General features: G+C 39.5%; 1 protein-coding gene across 1 annotated transcript in view; it reads left to right on the top strand.

Annotated features, from left to right (window-relative positions):
- The window catches only part of MOXD1 (monooxygenase DBH like 1), a 104,559-nt gene that overhangs the window by 63,490 nt on the left and 22,456 nt on the right, over positions 1–18,613 (top strand). The window contains exons 5-6 of the mRNA XM_073627293.1: positions 15,759–15,938; positions 16,244–16,346. Coding sequence (XP_073483394.1) covers positions 15,759–15,938; positions 16,244–16,346 — 283 coding nt within the window. The remainder of the gene's footprint in view (positions 1–15,758; positions 15,939–16,243; positions 16,347–18,613) is intronic.

Here is an 18,613-nt window from a genome sequence, read left to right as displayed (position 1 = left end):
AGAATGTGCGCTGCATTTCGAGATTTCATAATTTGCCAAGCCACGAATGTGAATTCTCCATTACGAATGCTAGTTTTACAAGACCGACTGCTTCTGGCTTGTCCTTGCTTCCGAGCATGCGTGTTTGTACTTTGGACTTTTGTCTGACGGACTTGTGTACACACGCTAGGAAAATCCGACAACAGACTGTTGTCCGCAGAAAATTTATAAACCTGCCATCCAACATTTGTCCACAGAAACTTGACCAACAATTGTCTGATTGGAGCGTACAAACGGTTGGATTTTCCGCCAACAGCCTGTCATCACACAATTCCCGTCGGAAAATCTGTTCATGTGTATGAGGCTTAACTCTTGTTTCCTGCCATGGTAAAATGTTGCCAAGGGAACAGGAAGCAAGGGGAAATAGCAGTAAAAACCTTACCTTTCCCTGCTCTAATCAAAAAGTTAAAGCACTTTGGCATTTTAATAGATGGGCATAATACAACTCCAAATATGTCAATCAAACTCTAACTCGATTATTTTGGGCCATAGATCCCATACCTGTGCACTATAGAAATCAACATGGTTAGGTACCCCGCTTTGTGTGTAAAGCATTCTAGACCATGCCTAAATCCATGTCTCGTTTATGACATTGCCTGTCTAATTTTTGTATTATTTTGTTTGTATTTTTTTTTTTACCAGGGTGGGGTAAAGTTAGTTTTGCAATTTTTATTTCAGATAGTTGTTTTTCAACTACTGATGAAACTAGTTTGTCTCTTGGCCCTGATCTCTGGAATTCCATGTGCCTGAAACCAAAAATGTTACAGGGAACTGAAGAGAAATAATCAAAAGGAACTGGAACTAGAAGTGTATAATGTACTGAGACTAATCACTGGCAGAACAGTAGATGTTGTTTGAAAAGATAAGTCATGTCAGAAAAATCTATGCTCAGAATCCAAACACATAATCAGAATTGGTTATTATTTTTAAGTATAAAAATAAAAACAAAAATAAAAGTTTTACAGACAAAATGATACAATGTTGTCTGATTTTCTGGAATATCTCTTTTACAATTTATATATCATTTTTAGGAAAATGTGGAGATTTGTTTTCCTCCTGTCTGCTTTTTTTCTCCAGCTGTTGTGTCTCCTAAAATAATTAACATGAATGAGAAATTTGTTTGGTGGAAGAAAAGGGTAACAACTTGACAAAAAAATTAAAAAAAGAGAAATCTGATTATGGCAAAATAAAAGTAAGGATGACTATGTATAGGAGGTGTGAGAGACAAAGTAATTTACTAAAGATCTTACAAGCCATCTAATTTGCGGCAATATTCAAACAGTTTTTTTTTTCTTTTATCTAAGGCTTGGTTCACACTACCGCAACTTGGCATCCGATTTGTGAGATTCCAAGTCGCATAAAATGTGACATCCCATGTTAGTCAATGAGATCTGTCTTAATTAGCACCACTGAAGTACAGGAACCTTAGAAAAGGTTCCTGTACTACTTCAAGGTGATTTCTATCCGACCTGTGCCCATAGACTTTAATGGAAGTCACCTCCTCATCTATATTGATGTAATTTGGATCCGACATTACAAAAAGATTACCCAGGCATTCCTTGGAAGTCGCTTCAAGGTCGCTTCAAAGTCATACTTAATTTGCTAGAAAATTGCCAGGAAGTCCCCTGGCAAAGTCGCACCGTAAGGCACCCAACTTTCAGGTTGTGGCAGTGTAAACCGAGCCTTAAAGTGATACTAAACTTTGATTCAAAATAGAATCTGTTAAAGTACATACAGTATTCCTAACTAAAAAAAAGATCGCCTCTATTTCTCCCAGCCTCCTCCAAATTTTCCAAATCTAATTTTTTTTTGTGATCTGACTTACTGTTAGAGGGTAACTTCTCTATAGTTAGTACAAATGTGTGTAGGAATGTAGCCACTCTATTTTGCTTGCTTCTGAGATGTAGTATGGACTATGGGAGTTGTAGTGTGCATAGAGCAGTGCACTTAACAGCAACTAATGTGCACTGCTCATTCCAACCAAATGGAAAGAAAAGGGAAAAGGAGAGCCTTTGAAGTTCACAGAGAACCTTACAAGGAGGCAAAAAACAAAACATAGTAAGAAACAGATTCATGAGAAATAGATTAAAGGGGCAATAAGGAACGGATGTGTATTGATTATTTGTGGAGAATAAGGATATTGTTTAGTGTAACTGTAAGTAGCGTAAAAAGACTGCATTTAGGATCCCTTCCACAAATGACATTTGAATTCCATTATAGAAACAATGGCACAAATGTGTTCAGCTGTTACATTTGTAAAAGGTGGCTAAAATGTAGTTACTTTTTCATGACTTTAAACATTTCACAAGTGAAAATTGGCAGATCCTATTTCGGTGTCAGTTTAAAATCATTGCCCCTCTGATATTTGAGAACACAATATACCTAGTTCACAAGAGCTAAGTTATTTAGTATTTTTATTGTTTTTCATTATTTACCATATTTTATAGTACATTTTTTTCAAATCACTGGGTTTTTTTTGCCACACACATCGGATTGGCATTTTGTATGTAAAAGTCAAATCACAATTATCATTGTTGTTGAATGAATATGCTGAAAACACACTGCACTCAAATCACACAGCAATGCAAGTGCATTCCTTTGTGATTCCTGATGTGAACCAGCCCTAATGCTAATGTAGAGTGATAACAGCTGCTTTGGTATACATCCTGATTGTATGACAGCTACAACTGGACAACACCTGCACCTATTTCTAAACAAAAGGAAAAAAGGACTTTATAATTACCTTTGATAACAGGCATTCAGATGACTATAGAATGCTTGCAGATAATACATAAAATATATAAATGGCTTTTCAAATTATGTTAGGTGCATTGAAAACATTATGAATACATTCTGTATCAAAGCTACAGTATTTCTTCAACTGTTTCAACGATAATTAGACTCACATATAAACAGGATGATCCAGGCAGCATTGTCTGTTTCTACTTACAGTTACTACCATAGACCGTTAATTAATACAATGTTTAGTGTGCTACCCCACAAATATGTGAACTGTATAACCAAAGGGATACTGTTTGTACATTTGCTGGGATTTATACTGATTCCGAACTGATACACGTGGAAATGTTTTATTCACTAACAAATCTTTATTCATTTGAATTTAAATTTTATAGTAGTCATCCAAGGACAATGTCTACACATAGTTATATGAAGATTCAGCTAAAACCATTATCGAAATTCCACTACACTGATAAACAGTTTTTAGCTATAACTTTTGCTGTTTTACAGTATATCAATTTCCAGATAGAATATAACTTTTCACAGTACACTCAGGGCCTCACTTTATACATACCTTCCAACTTTCCAAAATGGGAAAGAGATATACCTTTAGCACACAGCTCGTTAACAGATGACACATGGAGGTTGATTTACTAAAGCTGGAGAGTGCAAAATCCAGTGCAGCTCTGCACAAACATCAATCAGCTTCCAGGTTTTATTGTCAAAGCTTAATTGATGAAACTGAAGTTTGATTTTGCACTCTCCAGTTTTAGTAAATCCACCCCGTTTTGTACAACTCTTCTATTTGGTTTTGGTTTCTGAATGGAGTATACACTTTAATGTAAACTGGTTGGACTTTAGGAGAAGGGGGTATACCCCAAAAGCATGAATGATTGGGTATTCATAGCGAATGTACCTTCCCCTGAAAATATATTTCCACTTTTTTTGCAACCAAATTGGAATAACACCTTTATGTTTTACAGGTTCCCATTCACATAGCAGAACTTAAAAAAAATTGCTTTTCAATTAGTACTCGGGGTGATGCCAAATAACATATATAATTTTCCCTAAGGGAATCATCCCTTAAAAGTACAACCTCGTCAACTGTCTATCTGCTGTCAACCTGAAAACCAGAAGAAGAGAGAGACATGGATAGTGGTGCCTTTCAGGGAAATCCACACACTGCAATAAAAACAGCACCATTTTTTTACAAGTATAAAACCATCATAAAAAGTAAAGATAAAACAATTGATGCCATTTTTTCACCAACAGGTAACACATATCACATTAAAGCTTTAAGTTTATGTAACTCCACATCTTATGATCCTAAGTAAGTGTCATGTATCTACGTGTTTCACCAAAGAGATAGTTTAACAACAGATAGACAGTTGACTAGATTATATTTAAAAAAATTAAAAGTAAAGATAAAACAATTAATGCCATTTTTTCACCAACAGGTAACACATATCACATTAAAGCTTTAAGTTTATGTAACTCCACATCTTATGATCCTAAGTAAGTGTCATGTATCTACGTGTTTCACCAAAGAGATAGTTTAACAACAGATAGACAATTGACTAGATTATATTTAAAAAAATTGCAATTTAACATTTAGATGCTTTATTCTGGACCCTCCAGCAAGGACAAATCCTAAGTAGTTCTTGTTTATGAGGGGCTGGGCAGCTGTGTTTGCCATAAATAATCCCATTTGTACTGTGCAGGCAGCCCCTCACTATCAATTGTAACTTGTTTGTACACCGTTTGTTCTAACAAAGGGTTAAATGTGTAGAGGCTGGGCTTCTTGGAATGTAAGAGGACAGACTTAGGACAGGCTCGCTCTAACATTGTTCAAAAACCTTGCAGTCAGCCATGACACAGGTAAGCCATATTTTAAAAAAAATAGGCATGTTGTGTGAATGGGAACACATAACAAACACATAGTAGGGGTTTTCCTCAAATTTGATTGCAAAGGTGGAAATATACTTTAAGCTAAGTAAACATTCACTTAGCAAAGTGAACAACCTCTACTCCTTTAGTAATTCATTCCCATTGCATCTAGTTTTTCTTGTAACTTCTACATGTTACATGGTTTCTATTTAACTTCATAATTTTGTGTCATTAGCAAGTAGTGTATACAGGTGATGAACTACATTTGTTTGAATCAAAACTGGAGTGTTTAACACTATAGGCATTTTTTTAATTTTATCAACTGAGTGAGGTACCAGCTATTAAAAAACAAAAAAAAAAAAACAGAATGAGGATATTCAAGATGTCAACTTTGAGTGCCTAGTATGCAGGAGTAAATCACATTGAGGTAGCTCTTTACAATGTTCACATGCATGTGTGTATCTAGATTACACAGAAGGGCAAGCAAATGTCTGCTATGAACATAAATATATGTACAGTGTACATAGGCTTTAAAGAAGGAAAGTCATAACAAAGTATAATTAAAACTATGGGCACTGTTAAAAATGTAGCACTTATTATTTAGGATGCCAGAAAAGGTAAGTTAACTTCCTACACCTTTGGTTAAAGGTGTTTAGTACTTCTTCCTGTCAGAATGTTAAAAAAAAATAAAAGCCCACTGTTGTCAAAAGAATCTGAGATTTTTGTCCCATTGCCACCTGCAGTTAAACGTGGGAGTCCTACTGGATCTCATCAGATGTTCATAGGATTTCCAAGAGATGAGGAGCCCCTGTTCATTTGAAGCTTGGTTGTACTGTACAGTCTGCCTTCATGGAAATGTACAGTAATTTTTACATAGGTGTATGAATTATCTGCTGCTTACAAAATACTAGAGCTTAGTGTAAACTTTGGTGCATGCACCTGGTCCACAATAGTTAGTTTTGACTTCAGAGAATGGTCCATAATTATAAGGGAGTGCTTTAGTGTTTACAGAGATGCAGTCATGTTAGAGACTCTTGTTTTAGATAGACTGCCACATACAGAGGCTTCTTGTTAAAGCAAACTTAGACCTAGACTCAGGGAAACTTTTTCTTCATACAATGTGTGAGATAGCATTATTCAGTGCTGTGTGGATGCAAGGCAGCTACCATATTAGTGGAGGTGCAACCTATCACTAGGCAGCTACCATATGAGTGGAGCTTCAAGCTATCACCAGACAGCTCTTTCTGTTCCTAGACTCCTGATGACATCATCAATATAATCCAGAGTAGGGGAATCCATCTTTACCCATCTTGTCCAGCAGTAGGTATAGGCTTCTTTAATTCCTCTTGCCATGGTCCAGTGGGCTCCCATAATCCCCTGGGACCCCACAATCCACATTCATTTTGAACATCGCCAGGGGATTTTAATTCCACTGTTTCCCTTCCTTGGGTGCTCAGAGAGACTAAACCTAACAGTACATGTCTGAGCATGCTAGCTGACACCAGGTAGGGGGTTCTTCTTTAATGTTCTTGTTTTGCAGGCCACCAAATGAGAGCCCAATGGCACACAGTTACTGTGGTGGGCACTGTGCTAATTGGCCTCAGAATAGTGCCTTTCTAGTAAGGTGGCCCTGTATGTTCAGCTGATGAGACTGCCACTATCTGGACTTCCAGACCAGAGACCCCCTTTTGCCTGCCATCTGTGGATCAACTACCTGGGCTATCAGTTACAGCCAGACACCTTGTGAACGAGGCGTTACCCCCAGGAAACTGCAAGTACCTGTTTGCATTAGACTGACTTGTACTGGGTCTTTTATTACCAGTTATTATTCAATATATCTATATACAGTATCTCACAAAAGTGAGTACACCCTTCACATTTTTTGTAAATATTTTATAATATCTTTTCTTGACAACACTGAAGAAATGACACTTTGTGACAATGTAAATGTCACATACGTTTCAGAGGACGAGTTGCTGAGAGTGGGTCCCTTTGCGGCTAAGCGCACTATATCCCTGGAGGCAGTACAGTGGGTATAAGGCACAAAGAAGCACGAGTCACCACAAGGTTTTAGCAGTACTTGAGTGATGATCACTGGGAAACCACTTGAAGGAGATAAGTCCTGAGAGAGCTGTAACTCTGTGCGATGTTTAGGCTTAAAACAAGTTTGAACAAGAAGCCCGGCTGAGGCTCTAACCCAGGTGGTCAAGCAGATGATTTCTGTAGAGGAGTCCGTGGAGAGAGCCAGGGTCAAGCAGAGGTAATCAGGTAAGTGAGGCAGAAGCAAATCCATATTAATAGTTGAGGTCATGCACATGTGATCAGGCAGATGAGGCAGTGGAAAGTCCTTCATGACTAAGCCTATTTTTGAAATTTGGTGTTTACAAGTTAAAATCCATATTTTTTGCTAGAAAATTACTTAGAGTTCTCAAACATTATATATATTTTTTAGCAGAGAATCTAGAGAATAAAATGGCGATTGTTGCAATATTTTTTATCACACGGTATTTGTGCAGCGGTATTTTAAACACAAATTTTTGGAAAAGGGACACTTTCATGAATTTTAAAAAATCCAAACAGTAAAGTTACCCCAATTTTTTGTATAATGTGAAAGATGATGTTACGCCGAGTAAATAGATACCAAACATGTCACCCTTTATAATTGCACACACTCGTGGAATGGCGACAAACTACGGTACCTATGAATTTCCATAGGCGACGCTTTAAAAAATTTTTACGGTTACCAGGTTTGAGCTACAGAGGAGGTCTAGGGCTAGAATTATTGCTCTCGCTCTGACGATCGCGGCGATACCTCACATGTGTGGTTTGAACACCGTTTACATATGCGGGCGCGACTTCCGTATGCGTTTTCTTCGCTGCGCGAGCTCGCGGGGACAGGGGCACTTTAAATTTTTTTTTTATTATTTATTTATTTATTTTATTTATTTTTTTACTTTATAAATTGTGTTTCCAAAAAAATTTTTTTTTTTTACTTTTATTGCTGTCACAAGGAATGTAAACATCCCTTGTGACAGTAATAGGTGGTGACAGGTACTCTTTATGGAGGGATCCCTCCTTTACACTTCAAAGTATTCAGATCGCCGAAAATGGCGATTCTGAATACTGTTACTTTTTTAAATTCGGCGCCATTGGCAGCCGAGTAAACGGGAAGTGACGTCATGACGTCGCTTCCGCGTTTACAACAAGAAGGCTGGAACGAAGCAGCTCACAGCTTCGTTCCAGCCCGCCCCCAGCTGCCGAAGGTTCCCGATTGGACACCGGGCCTCCCGATCACACGGGAGGCCCGGTAACAGCGGCGGGAGGCGGCGGGAGGGGGGATGTCCCCTCCCGCTCCTCCGGTATAACAACTGAGCAGCTTTTAGCCGCATCGGTTGTTATACACGGGTAGCCGATCGCCCGCTGTAAACAACGGTACTGGGATGATGCCTGCAGTATAACCCCGGAAAGCCGACTACACATATCTGCGTATGGTCGGCGGGAAGGGGTTAATACAAGCCAGGGTAAAATGCAGGGAGCAGGCAGGGTAGGCAGAGTTCCTAAAGCAAGCCAAGATCAAAGTATAGGAGAGAGAACAGAGCAGGTCAGGGTCAATCCGGGTCACAACAGGTAAACACTTGATAACAGGATGCAGAACCAGGAACACAGGAAGCTGAAAGACAATACAGCAATTTAGCATGGAGATGAGCAGCCTTTTATAGGCCAGCAGAGGGATTCACGCTATGCGCGCTCCACCACGCATGCGCCCGCTTCCCCCAAAGCGCTATTCTACCACACATGCATGCAGGAAAATGCCGATAACGGCAAATCAGGTTTCTGGCATTTCTCTGACAGTAAAGTAGTGAGTGTACAGCTTGTATAACAGTGTAAATTTGCTGTCCCCTCAAAATAACTCAACACACAGCCAATAATGTCTAAACCACTGGCAACAAAAGTGAGTACACTCCTAAGTGAAAATGTCCAAATTGGGCCCAAAGTGTCAATATTTTGTGTGACCGCCATTATTTTCCAGCACTGACTTAACCCTCTTGGGCATGGAGTTCACCAGAGCTTCACAGATTGCCACTAGAGTCCTCTTCCACTCCTCCATGACGATATCATGAAGCTGGTGGATGTTAGAGACTTTTGCATTCCTCCACCTTCCGTAGGGTTTAGGTCTGGAGACATGCTTTGCCAGTCCATCACCTTTACCCTCAGCTTCTTTAGCAGGTAGTGGTCATCTTGGATGCGTGTTTGGGGTCATTATCATGTTGGAATACTACCCTGCGGCCCAGTCTCCGAAGGGAGGGGATCATGCTCTGCTTCCGTATGTCACAGTACATGTTGGCATTCATGGTTCCCTCAATGAACTGTAGCTCTCCAGTGCCAGCAGCACTCATGCAGCCCCAGACCATGATACTTCCACCACCATGCTTGACTGTAGTCAAGACAAACTTGTCTTTGTACTCCTCACCTTGTTGCCGCCACACACGCTTGACATCATCTGAACCAAATAAGTTTATCTTGTTCTCATCAGACCACAGGACATGGTTCCAGTAATCCATGTCCTTAGTCTATTTGTCTTCAGCAATCTGTGGGCTTTCTTGTGCTTCATCTTTAGAAGAGTCTTCCTTCTGGGATGACAGCCATGCAGACTAATTTGATGCAGTGTGCGGCGTACGGTCTGAGCACTGACAGGCTGACCCCCCACCCCTTCAACCTCTGCAGCAATACTGGTAGCACTCATGTTCTATTTCCCAAAGACAACCCCTGGATATGATGCTGAGCACGTGCACCCAACTTCTTTGGTTGACAATGGCGAGGCCTGTTCTGAGTGGAACCTGTCCTGTTATACCGCCTTATGGTCTTGGCCACCATGCTGCAGCTCAGTTTCAGGGTCTTGGCATTCTTCTTATAGCCTAGGCCATCTTTCTGTAGAGCAACAATTTTTTTTTCAGATCCTCAGAGAGTTCTTTGCCATGATGTGCCGTGCTGAACTTCCAGTGACCAGTATGAGAGAGTGGGAGCGATAACACCAAATTTAACACACATGCTCCCCATTCACACCTGAGACCTTGTAACACTAACAAGTCACATGACACTGGGGAGGAAAAATAACAAATTGGGCTCAATTTGGACATTTTCACTTAGGGGTGTACTCAGTTTTGTTGCCAGCGGTTTAGACATTAATAGCTGTGTGTTGAGCTATTTTGAGGGGACAGCAAATTTACACTGTTATACAAGCTGTACACTCACTACTTTACATTGTAGCAAAGTGTCATTTCTTCAGTGTTGTCACGTGAAAAGATATAATAAAATATTTACATAAATGTGAGGGGTGTACTCACTTTTCTGAGCTACTGTATATATCTATAAATCTATATCTACATTCTATAAGTTGCACATTACTGTTTGTCAGATCACTTGGCTGGTATCTGTACATAACACCGATAATCAGTGACACGGGAAGGTGGGATATGCCTCTAATGATATCAAAGTCCCAACAGGCACATATGAGGCTAAAAAAAGGGCAGGTACCTAGGCACTGTCATATGGGCAGTGGTGCCCCTCTTCTTCATACTCATGCTACAGATATTTTTATTTAAATTCTTTGTCACATTAACTGTGCTAATGAATCCCTGCTTGACAGCCAAACTTGTATTACTAAGTATAGGGGTACATTAAATGCATTAGCAGCCAATCTGACTCTATGGGGAAGATTTACTAAAACTGGTGCACACAAAATCTGGTGCAGCTGTGCATAGTAACCGACAGGGGCATTGCTAGGTCTACAAAAGATCTGGGGCTGGAGCCCAAAACAGCTGTCACCAACCTTTTTGCTGGCCGGGCGGGGGGGCGCTTCAATCATCACGGCACCATGGTTGTTATGGTGTCAGAGTGATTGTAGTGCATTATTTCTATTGTTACATTGTAATATTAAATGACTCACAGCTGGGCGGTGGGTATAGGCAGAGCCATGGCGGTTACAATTTGGAGATCATGGCAGGCCTGCTGCTAACAAAATTACAGTTAAAGTTACTTCTCAGCCAGCAAAAAACTTTCACAAACGAAAAAGGAGAAAAAAATGTAAATAAATTTCAAAATAATTAAAAATATTTTATTTATTATAAAAAAAAAAACAAAAAAATACATAAATAAATCAATTGAATTGAATCGATGACAATTAATTAGATAAATAAATAAATATATAAAATTAAATCAGATTGAATCAAATTAAATCAATCTAAATTGAAGGTCCATGAAAAACACCACTGAAATGTTACAGTTCGCAAACTCATGTGTACAAAAAGGTATTTGTCACAACAAGCAGTCAACCCAGTGTGTCCCAAAGAGTCCACATCATATACTGAGCTTTTACAGGAACTGCAAGCAGAAAGAGCAAGGTAGCCAAAGTTCGAATAAATAAAAAAATATATATAAAAAAAAAAAAAAAGAAGAAGAAGATAATTCACTTTATTAAAAACAATGATAGATAGTCCAATATCATATTTAGGTTGCTCTTATATGTGTACAGAACTTAGGATCCCCAGATGGATGGTTCAGCAGGTCTCCCGGCCACTGAGACAGAGAGCCAGACTGCACACACCAGGGATGCCAGGGGAATCTGAGTGTGTGTGAGATACCTGTTAGCAGTCACCAGGTCAACGTCAGGAGCCACCATATCCTGTTTATCCATGAAGGGCTCCACTGAAGAATGGACTGAAGAAACCATGAGGGGAGGATCACAAGCAGCTGTCACAGGACACAGGGGTTGCCGGGAGACTGAGGAAAGCTCCGCTAACAGCTAGACCAGATGGGACACGTCGGTTGCGAGTAAGAGTAGGAGAGCGGTGATGCAGGGGGGGGGGGGGGCGGGCGGAGAGAGATGATGTAATCTCTGCTCGTCTGCCTGCTCGCTTCTATCATCGGCTTGCTTGGCTCTCTCATGCAGCCCGCCCGCCACATGCGCGGCCAGGCTGCAGAGAGGCCACGGCCCACTGGTTAGGCAGGGACCCCCTGGGGCAAGAGACTCGGGGCTACGGGCCCCAGATTCAGGGCTATAGCCCCAATAGCCACCCCCTAACGATGCCTCTGGTAACTGATCAGCTTCTAGGTTTTATTGACAAAGCTTAATTGAGCAAGCTCAAGTTAGAAGTTGATTAGTTAAAATATCCAGAGCTGCACTGGATTCCGTGTGCACCAGTTTTAGTAAATCCCCCCTATGTCTTATCTTTCTTGTGGAGAAATGTTTCAATTAATTAAATTCTTTTTCTAAAATATATGATCTGTTCGAACTGGTTATGAGGTTAACCATGCTGTATTTAAGTTTAAGTCTGTGCATTTGTTACAGATAATTTAGCAAATAAAGCATGGCATTGCTACACAATACATGTGTTAACAATGTATGTATTTCACCATTTTCCTTGAAAATAATTTAATGGGGCTGACATGAAAGACAGAATGAAAGAAAAACAGAAAATCCATATTTTAAAATCAACACATGTGACTCAAATATTTGCAAAACATGCGAAATGTTAAGTAGCTGTTTCCTAATCTAGTGAATATTTTGACTGAGACTGACATTTTAAGAAAGAGTCTTAAATACAGAGAAATGTTGTAAAATTACAATAAGCTTTTATATGACTGTAATCATAATACGTCCTAATGTTGAATACTATTTGCATACAGCAAAAGGGTTAATATTATGTTTAAAAAATGTCATACTTTGTCATGAATTTCTTTGTTAGAACATCAGTTGACTGGAAGACATTTGGAAGGCTTAGAGGAAAGACATCAATAGATTTCAAACAAAGATATATCTGTTTTCGGCAATTGATGTTGTTCTAAGCACAAGCTTTAAAGGATTTAGATCTTAGGCTTGGCAGTGTTCAATTGCTTTCCAAAAGTGGTCTATGGATAAATATGCACAGTTCACAAAGAGGGCATAGGTTTGTAGCAGCTATGGTGCCTATACATTTTTGTTATTTATGATTTTGATTCCTGCATGTATATACTGTGAGATTGGTTTATTGTTAAACTATGCACGCATGAGCTAATTTGGTACTGACTTCTTCTACCTGATAGCGGGTAGCCCAATATATAACAAATGTGGTCATCCTCAGTGATGGCAAAATTTAACAGGTATATGCCCCAACCATTCATGTTATCTGGGGACTAAATGCAGTGCCAAGTGCCTGCTCTCAGAATGCAATAGCAGGCACTACAGATACGTTCATGTGTGCTAAATAGCTTGGATGGAGGAATCTGTTTTAAAACCTTTCCGTGTATGTCCAGATTCATTCAGTAAACTGATGAATGTCTTAAAGCCTCAAAAGTCAGCTGCTGCCCAAAAAGGGACTTCATCTGTGCAGAGTGCCTAAACAACCTTTCTTGACTTGATAACATACAGTATATAAACACATATACTCACCATTTCACAAAAAATGACCACGATAACAGCAGTTACATGGAAAATACAATAACTCAGAATACCACTTGCCTTTTAAGGGCAGGAATTAACTACTCATACTTAACAGACTAAGAATACCAAAGTCAATATAAAAGTGCCCTCATTACTGGCTGTAAGCCACCATAAATAAAAAAAATCTATTAAATATGAGCCCAGTAATAATAATGATGATAAAAGTTCAATATAAACTATATTTATTATAAAAATCAGCAACAAACAGAGAGCTTGTGGTGAGCCAGTCCACTTACCAGCATACGACTACCAGACCACTTTCTGCTGCACATAAGACCTCTTCCCACTCTCAACCTTTCCTTAACACACCGGTGAAATGTTTTGTAGTGCAGTGGAAAAAAACTGGGCAGAGTTGTTAACACTGCTTGGAGTGTCATTGCAGCAGGGACAGAGTGCACAGGACGTTAGAAGATCACTGAATTTCTGGCAGGGTCAACATGTATTTTTCTGTAATTGCAGTGTTTTTAAAAGAGGTAAAACATAATGTGCATGTACTGCAGAGATATATCACACTTTGTTTTATTTTACGCAAACATGCACTTGAACATCCATACATTATGTGATGTGAAGTCCTACCTAAGCAATCTTTTCAATTAATAACAAATTTGGCAGACCCTGGCGCTTTACAGTTGTGTTGGGGAGGGAAGAGTGATAATTTAGTATTGTTTAATTATTGGTGCTTATTAACCGCTTAGTGACTGTCCACCGTAGATTTACTGTGGCAGGATGGCCGATCTGCGCCAGATCACGTACCTGGTACGTGATCTGACACTTCCGGGTCTGGGGCACAGATTGCCGTTCTGTGGAGGGGAATCTGCTGATCCTGTGTTCATGCCAAGCAGGAACACAAATCTTTACATTTCCCCAGTCAAAGCCCCCCTCCCCCCACAATTAGAAAGCACTCCCAGGGAACACATTTAACATTATATATAGTTTGTAGACGTTGTAACTTTTGCACAAACCAATCAATATACACGTATTGGGATTTTTTTTTACCAAAAATATGTAGCAGAATACATGTTGGCCCAAATTGATAAAGAGGTTAGATTTTTTACACGTTTTTTTGGGGTTTGTTTTATAGCAAAAAGTAAAAAATATTGTTTTTTTTTTCAACATTTTTTGCAAATAGGGCGCAAAATAAATCCGCAGGGGTAATCAAATACCACCAAAAGAAAGCTCTATTTGTGGGAAAAATGGACATACATTTTCGGTATAGTGTCGCACGCCTGCGCAATTGTCAGTTGAAGTAACGCAATGCTGTATCACAAAAATGGCCTGGTCAGGGAGGGGGGTAAAGTACAATCTCAGTGCACACATTTGACATAAAGTCATATTTCCTAGAGACACCTAAAAAGCAAGGTCTTTGCTTAATTCTTAGCCTCTCTGTTTTTTAATTTTTGGCTCAGATTTTCAATTCACATGAATGTGCCAAAAATTAATTTATACCAGCAACCACATTAATAACACTACAGAAGATCAAATCTAAATATGAAAAATCTTTGTGTAAATATTGTTGCTGGTCAAAGAAAACCTCTTAACCGCTTGCCAACCAGCCGCCACAGTTATACTGCGGCAGGTAGGCTCGACTGCGAAAACGCCATAGGTGTGCGTCAAGCACGTACACAGCGATTTTTCTGCGCGCACGAGCACCCATTGGCCAGCGGGGAAGCCAATCTGCGGGTCCGGCGGACTCGATGTCTGCCGACCACCTGTGATTGTTCCCCGTTGTGACAGAATGGTGATCTGCCATTGTAAACAAGGCAGATATCCATTCTGACAGGGGACCACACAGATCCTGTCTTTCTGCTATAAAGGAAGACAGATCTGTGTGTTGCTCCAGTCAGCCCATCCCCCCAGACAGTTAGAACACACAGTGAGAGAACACATTTAACCCCTTGATTGCCCCTTATGTTAACCCCTTCCCTGCCAGTGCCATTAGTACAGTGCATATTTTTAGCACTGATCACTGTAAAAATGTCACTGGTTCCCCAAAAAGTGTAAAAAATGTCAGTTAGGTGTGCGATCTGTCCACCACAATGTCGCAGTCCTGCTAAAAATTGCAGATCACCGCCGTTACTAGTAAAAACAATTATATTATTAAATAAAAATGCCATTAATCTATCCCCTATTTTGTAGAAGCTATAACTTTTGTGCAAACCAATCAATATACGGTTATTGTTTTTTTTTTTTACCAAAAATATGTAGCAGAATACAAATTGGCCTAAACTGATGAAGAAATTAGATTTTTTATTTTATTGGGTGTATTTTATATCAGAAAATAAAAAGTATTGTTTTTTTTTTTCCAAAATTGTCGGTCTTCTTTTGTTTATAGTGCAAAAAATAACAACCGTAGAGGTGATCAAACACCACCAAAGAAAGCTGTATTTGTGTGGAAAAAAAGGACATCACTTTTGTTTGGGTACAATGTCGCACGACCGCGCAATAGTCAGTTATACCGACACAATGCCATATCGCAAAAAATGGCCTGGTCAGGAAGTGGGTAAATCCTTCTGGGGCTGAAGTGGTTAACGCATGTACACGTTCTCCTCTTTGTCGTATGGTGTTTCAGCGAGCTTTATGAGATACGTAATCTTTTTTGACACCTGTTTTCTAGGTTGAACCACTAATACAAAAGGGTCACGAGAGTTTGGTACATCACATACTACTGTACGAATGCGAAAGAGATGCAAATGACAGTGTCCTTGAATATGGGCATGAATGCTACCACCCCAATATGCCTGATGTATTTCTTACATGTGAGACAGTACTATATGCTTGGGCTATTGGAGGAGAGGTAAGCTTTTATTTTCTGACCATCACTTTACTACAAGTGTACCAGATATATGACAAATCAGATAACGGACTATAATGCTATAATTCTTCAAAACACACAATGATCTTTTCAGCACAAGATGTGGATCACATTTATTTATATTTTTCTGTGAATATAGAGTATGATTACATGCAATATTCCTTTCATTTTCCTTACAAATTCATTCACTCATTTAACCATTTACCAGCCTGTTGTACACTTTTAGCTTGCTGTAGTTTTGTGTTTTTGCTTATTATTTTTGTCCTTGTGTATTAAAACTGTTGCAGGGATTCACATATCCACCTAATGTTGGCTTGTCAATTGGGATGCCTGAGGACCCAACATATGTCTTAATGGAAATCCACTATGATAATCCATCTCAGCAAGAAGGTAAGGAGGCTTGTCCCAAATTAAAACAGACTGTAATCTCTAAAAGGCGTATTTATAAAGCAAAAAGTCCGAACTTTGCCAAACATTCAACTTGGGTGAATGTTCCAGCTGCATGTGTTTTAAATAATTGCGCCTAATTCACAGTCAGTGAATGTTTATTGAAAGTCATGTTCATTGCTCTATAAATGTGCTCCTGCCCCTAACACTAGCCCCGATCAGTTGCTGTGACTGCAGTGGATTAAAACTCAAATTAAACAGAGTTAACTTCATGACCTAAAACTAGTGCAGTGTTCACTGGTTTGCTGACTGAAATTGATAGTTAAAGCTATATTAAACCCAAAAGTAAAACATTTGTTATATTACAGCTTACTAACTGTTAAATATTGTGGCTGCATTGTTTTGTTTTTTCTTTCTTTTATTATCACCTTGTGATCCAGACAGTAGGTCTGTTGTTTTTCATCAGAACAAACTGTCTTGCAGATGTAGCAGTTAGAAGGTTGAGATAAACCATTTTAACACGGACAGGGATGTTTACAATGGTCAGCTTTTAAATATTTATATAAATCTTTATCCCAAGAGCAAAAAAAAAAAAAAACCTGTTTGCTTTAATTAGTTAGCTTATCTAACTCTACCCTCCCCAGATTAAGAAGGCTGCTGTCCAAAATTGTCTCTGTGCTCCTTCATCCAGAGTGTAGGTACTTTAATACAGGAGGTGTGTTACATACAGGTTGAAAAAAGAAAAAAGTCCATCTAGTTCAACCATATGGTTACTGGCCAGATCGCTTGGTAAAAACAAAGGGAAAAAAGCCTAAAAAAGTGAACAAATGCAGCCACCACATCTAATGATTGGCAAGCTGCAGTATATTATATTTTTGGTTTCAGGTTTAATACCACTTTAGGTTTAAAGCAAACCTGTGGCCACATTTTGGTCCCGGAGCTTGGCCCAGTTAAGTAGCAAGTTCTTTTCTGTGATTGAAGAAAATCTTCAATATTGTCTTCAATTGGCCCAGAGATAGGTCTGTTTGTTCTGTGATGTGAAGTTCATTCTTCAGAGGTAATTATGAGAATAAGACATTACTCTATGTGCCGGAGAGGAGACCCCCTAAGGTTGCCATATGATTGCGTGCCATATATTTATTGTGGGACTGTGATAGTGTGGTGAGAAATTTGACACAAACTGACACTGGCTGGGAGGTAAACTAACTGACTAACTGATACTGACATCACCAGTGACACTAATACAGTGATCAGTGATAATACTATACAATTTTCACAGTACTAATGACACTGGCCGGGAAAGGGTTAACATCTCGGGGTAATCAAGAGGTTAAGTGTATGCCTAACAAGTGTAAACGTGTGTAATTTGTGCTGCTTTTTATTAAATATCTGTTTGTGCCTTCTCCCTGCTGTGCAGAGAGAAGAAACACACAGACCGTTCCTTGTGTACAGAGCCCTGTGTGTCAACGCACATGAATCATTGGCTGAAACCTGTTGACAAAAGTTTGCGGGGGGGGAGTGCACACCCTGAACCCGGTAGACACGTTTGACGTACAGGTACGTGATTGTGTCTGTATGAGCTGCCCGTCCACAGTGAAATGCGCTGTCACTGCTGAAGGATCTTCCATCTTCACCAGGTCTTCTTTCTGGGTTTGCGGGCTTTGGCAATATGCATGGCCGAGTCAGCAATGACGTCACTCCCACGCATGCTTACCACAAGTTTACAGCGCGGCTCTGAAGGAATGTCACGGGTATGCCGTTCCTTCAGAGCGTATACGCCAGTGACATCACCGGCTGCATCTAAAGTAAATATCTCCTAAATGGTGCACGTTTTAGGCGATATTTGGTGCACCTATAGGTAAGCCTTATTGTAGGTTTACCTATAGGTAAAAATCATACATGGGAGTTTACTCCCACTTTATGATCTAATGTAAGCAATTTTGTGAAGTACAATCACCAGTTTCTTATCCATATGCTCACCATTTTACTGGCTGTTTTACCTTTGGCAAGATTTCTTTTCATTTTTGGCAAGATTTCTTTTCATGTCTGTACCAGAAACCTAACAGGAAATGAGTGGAAATCTCCACTTAGCCAGTTGTCACCAGTACAGGTATCTACATTGGAGGTTTATCGCCTTACTCCGTTTTGGTGAAAACTGTAAAATGGTCAACAGAACAAATAGAGTAGGTGATTCACCCCAACAACAGTAACAGAGACTAAATTTAATGCCCGACAGAGGTTCTTCTAACAATGCTATTAAAAATAAATAA

Source organism: Aquarana catesbeiana, linkage group LG04 (assembly GCF_042186555.1).
Source record: "Aquarana catesbeiana isolate 2022-GZ linkage group LG04, ASM4218655v1, whole genome shotgun sequence".
In the NCBI taxonomy this organism is placed as follows: domain Eukaryota; kingdom Metazoa; phylum Chordata; class Amphibia; order Anura; family Ranidae; genus Aquarana; species Aquarana catesbeiana.
The sequence above is the reverse complement of the archived record's forward strand: the minus strand, read 5'-3'. Positions and strand labels throughout refer to the sequence as shown.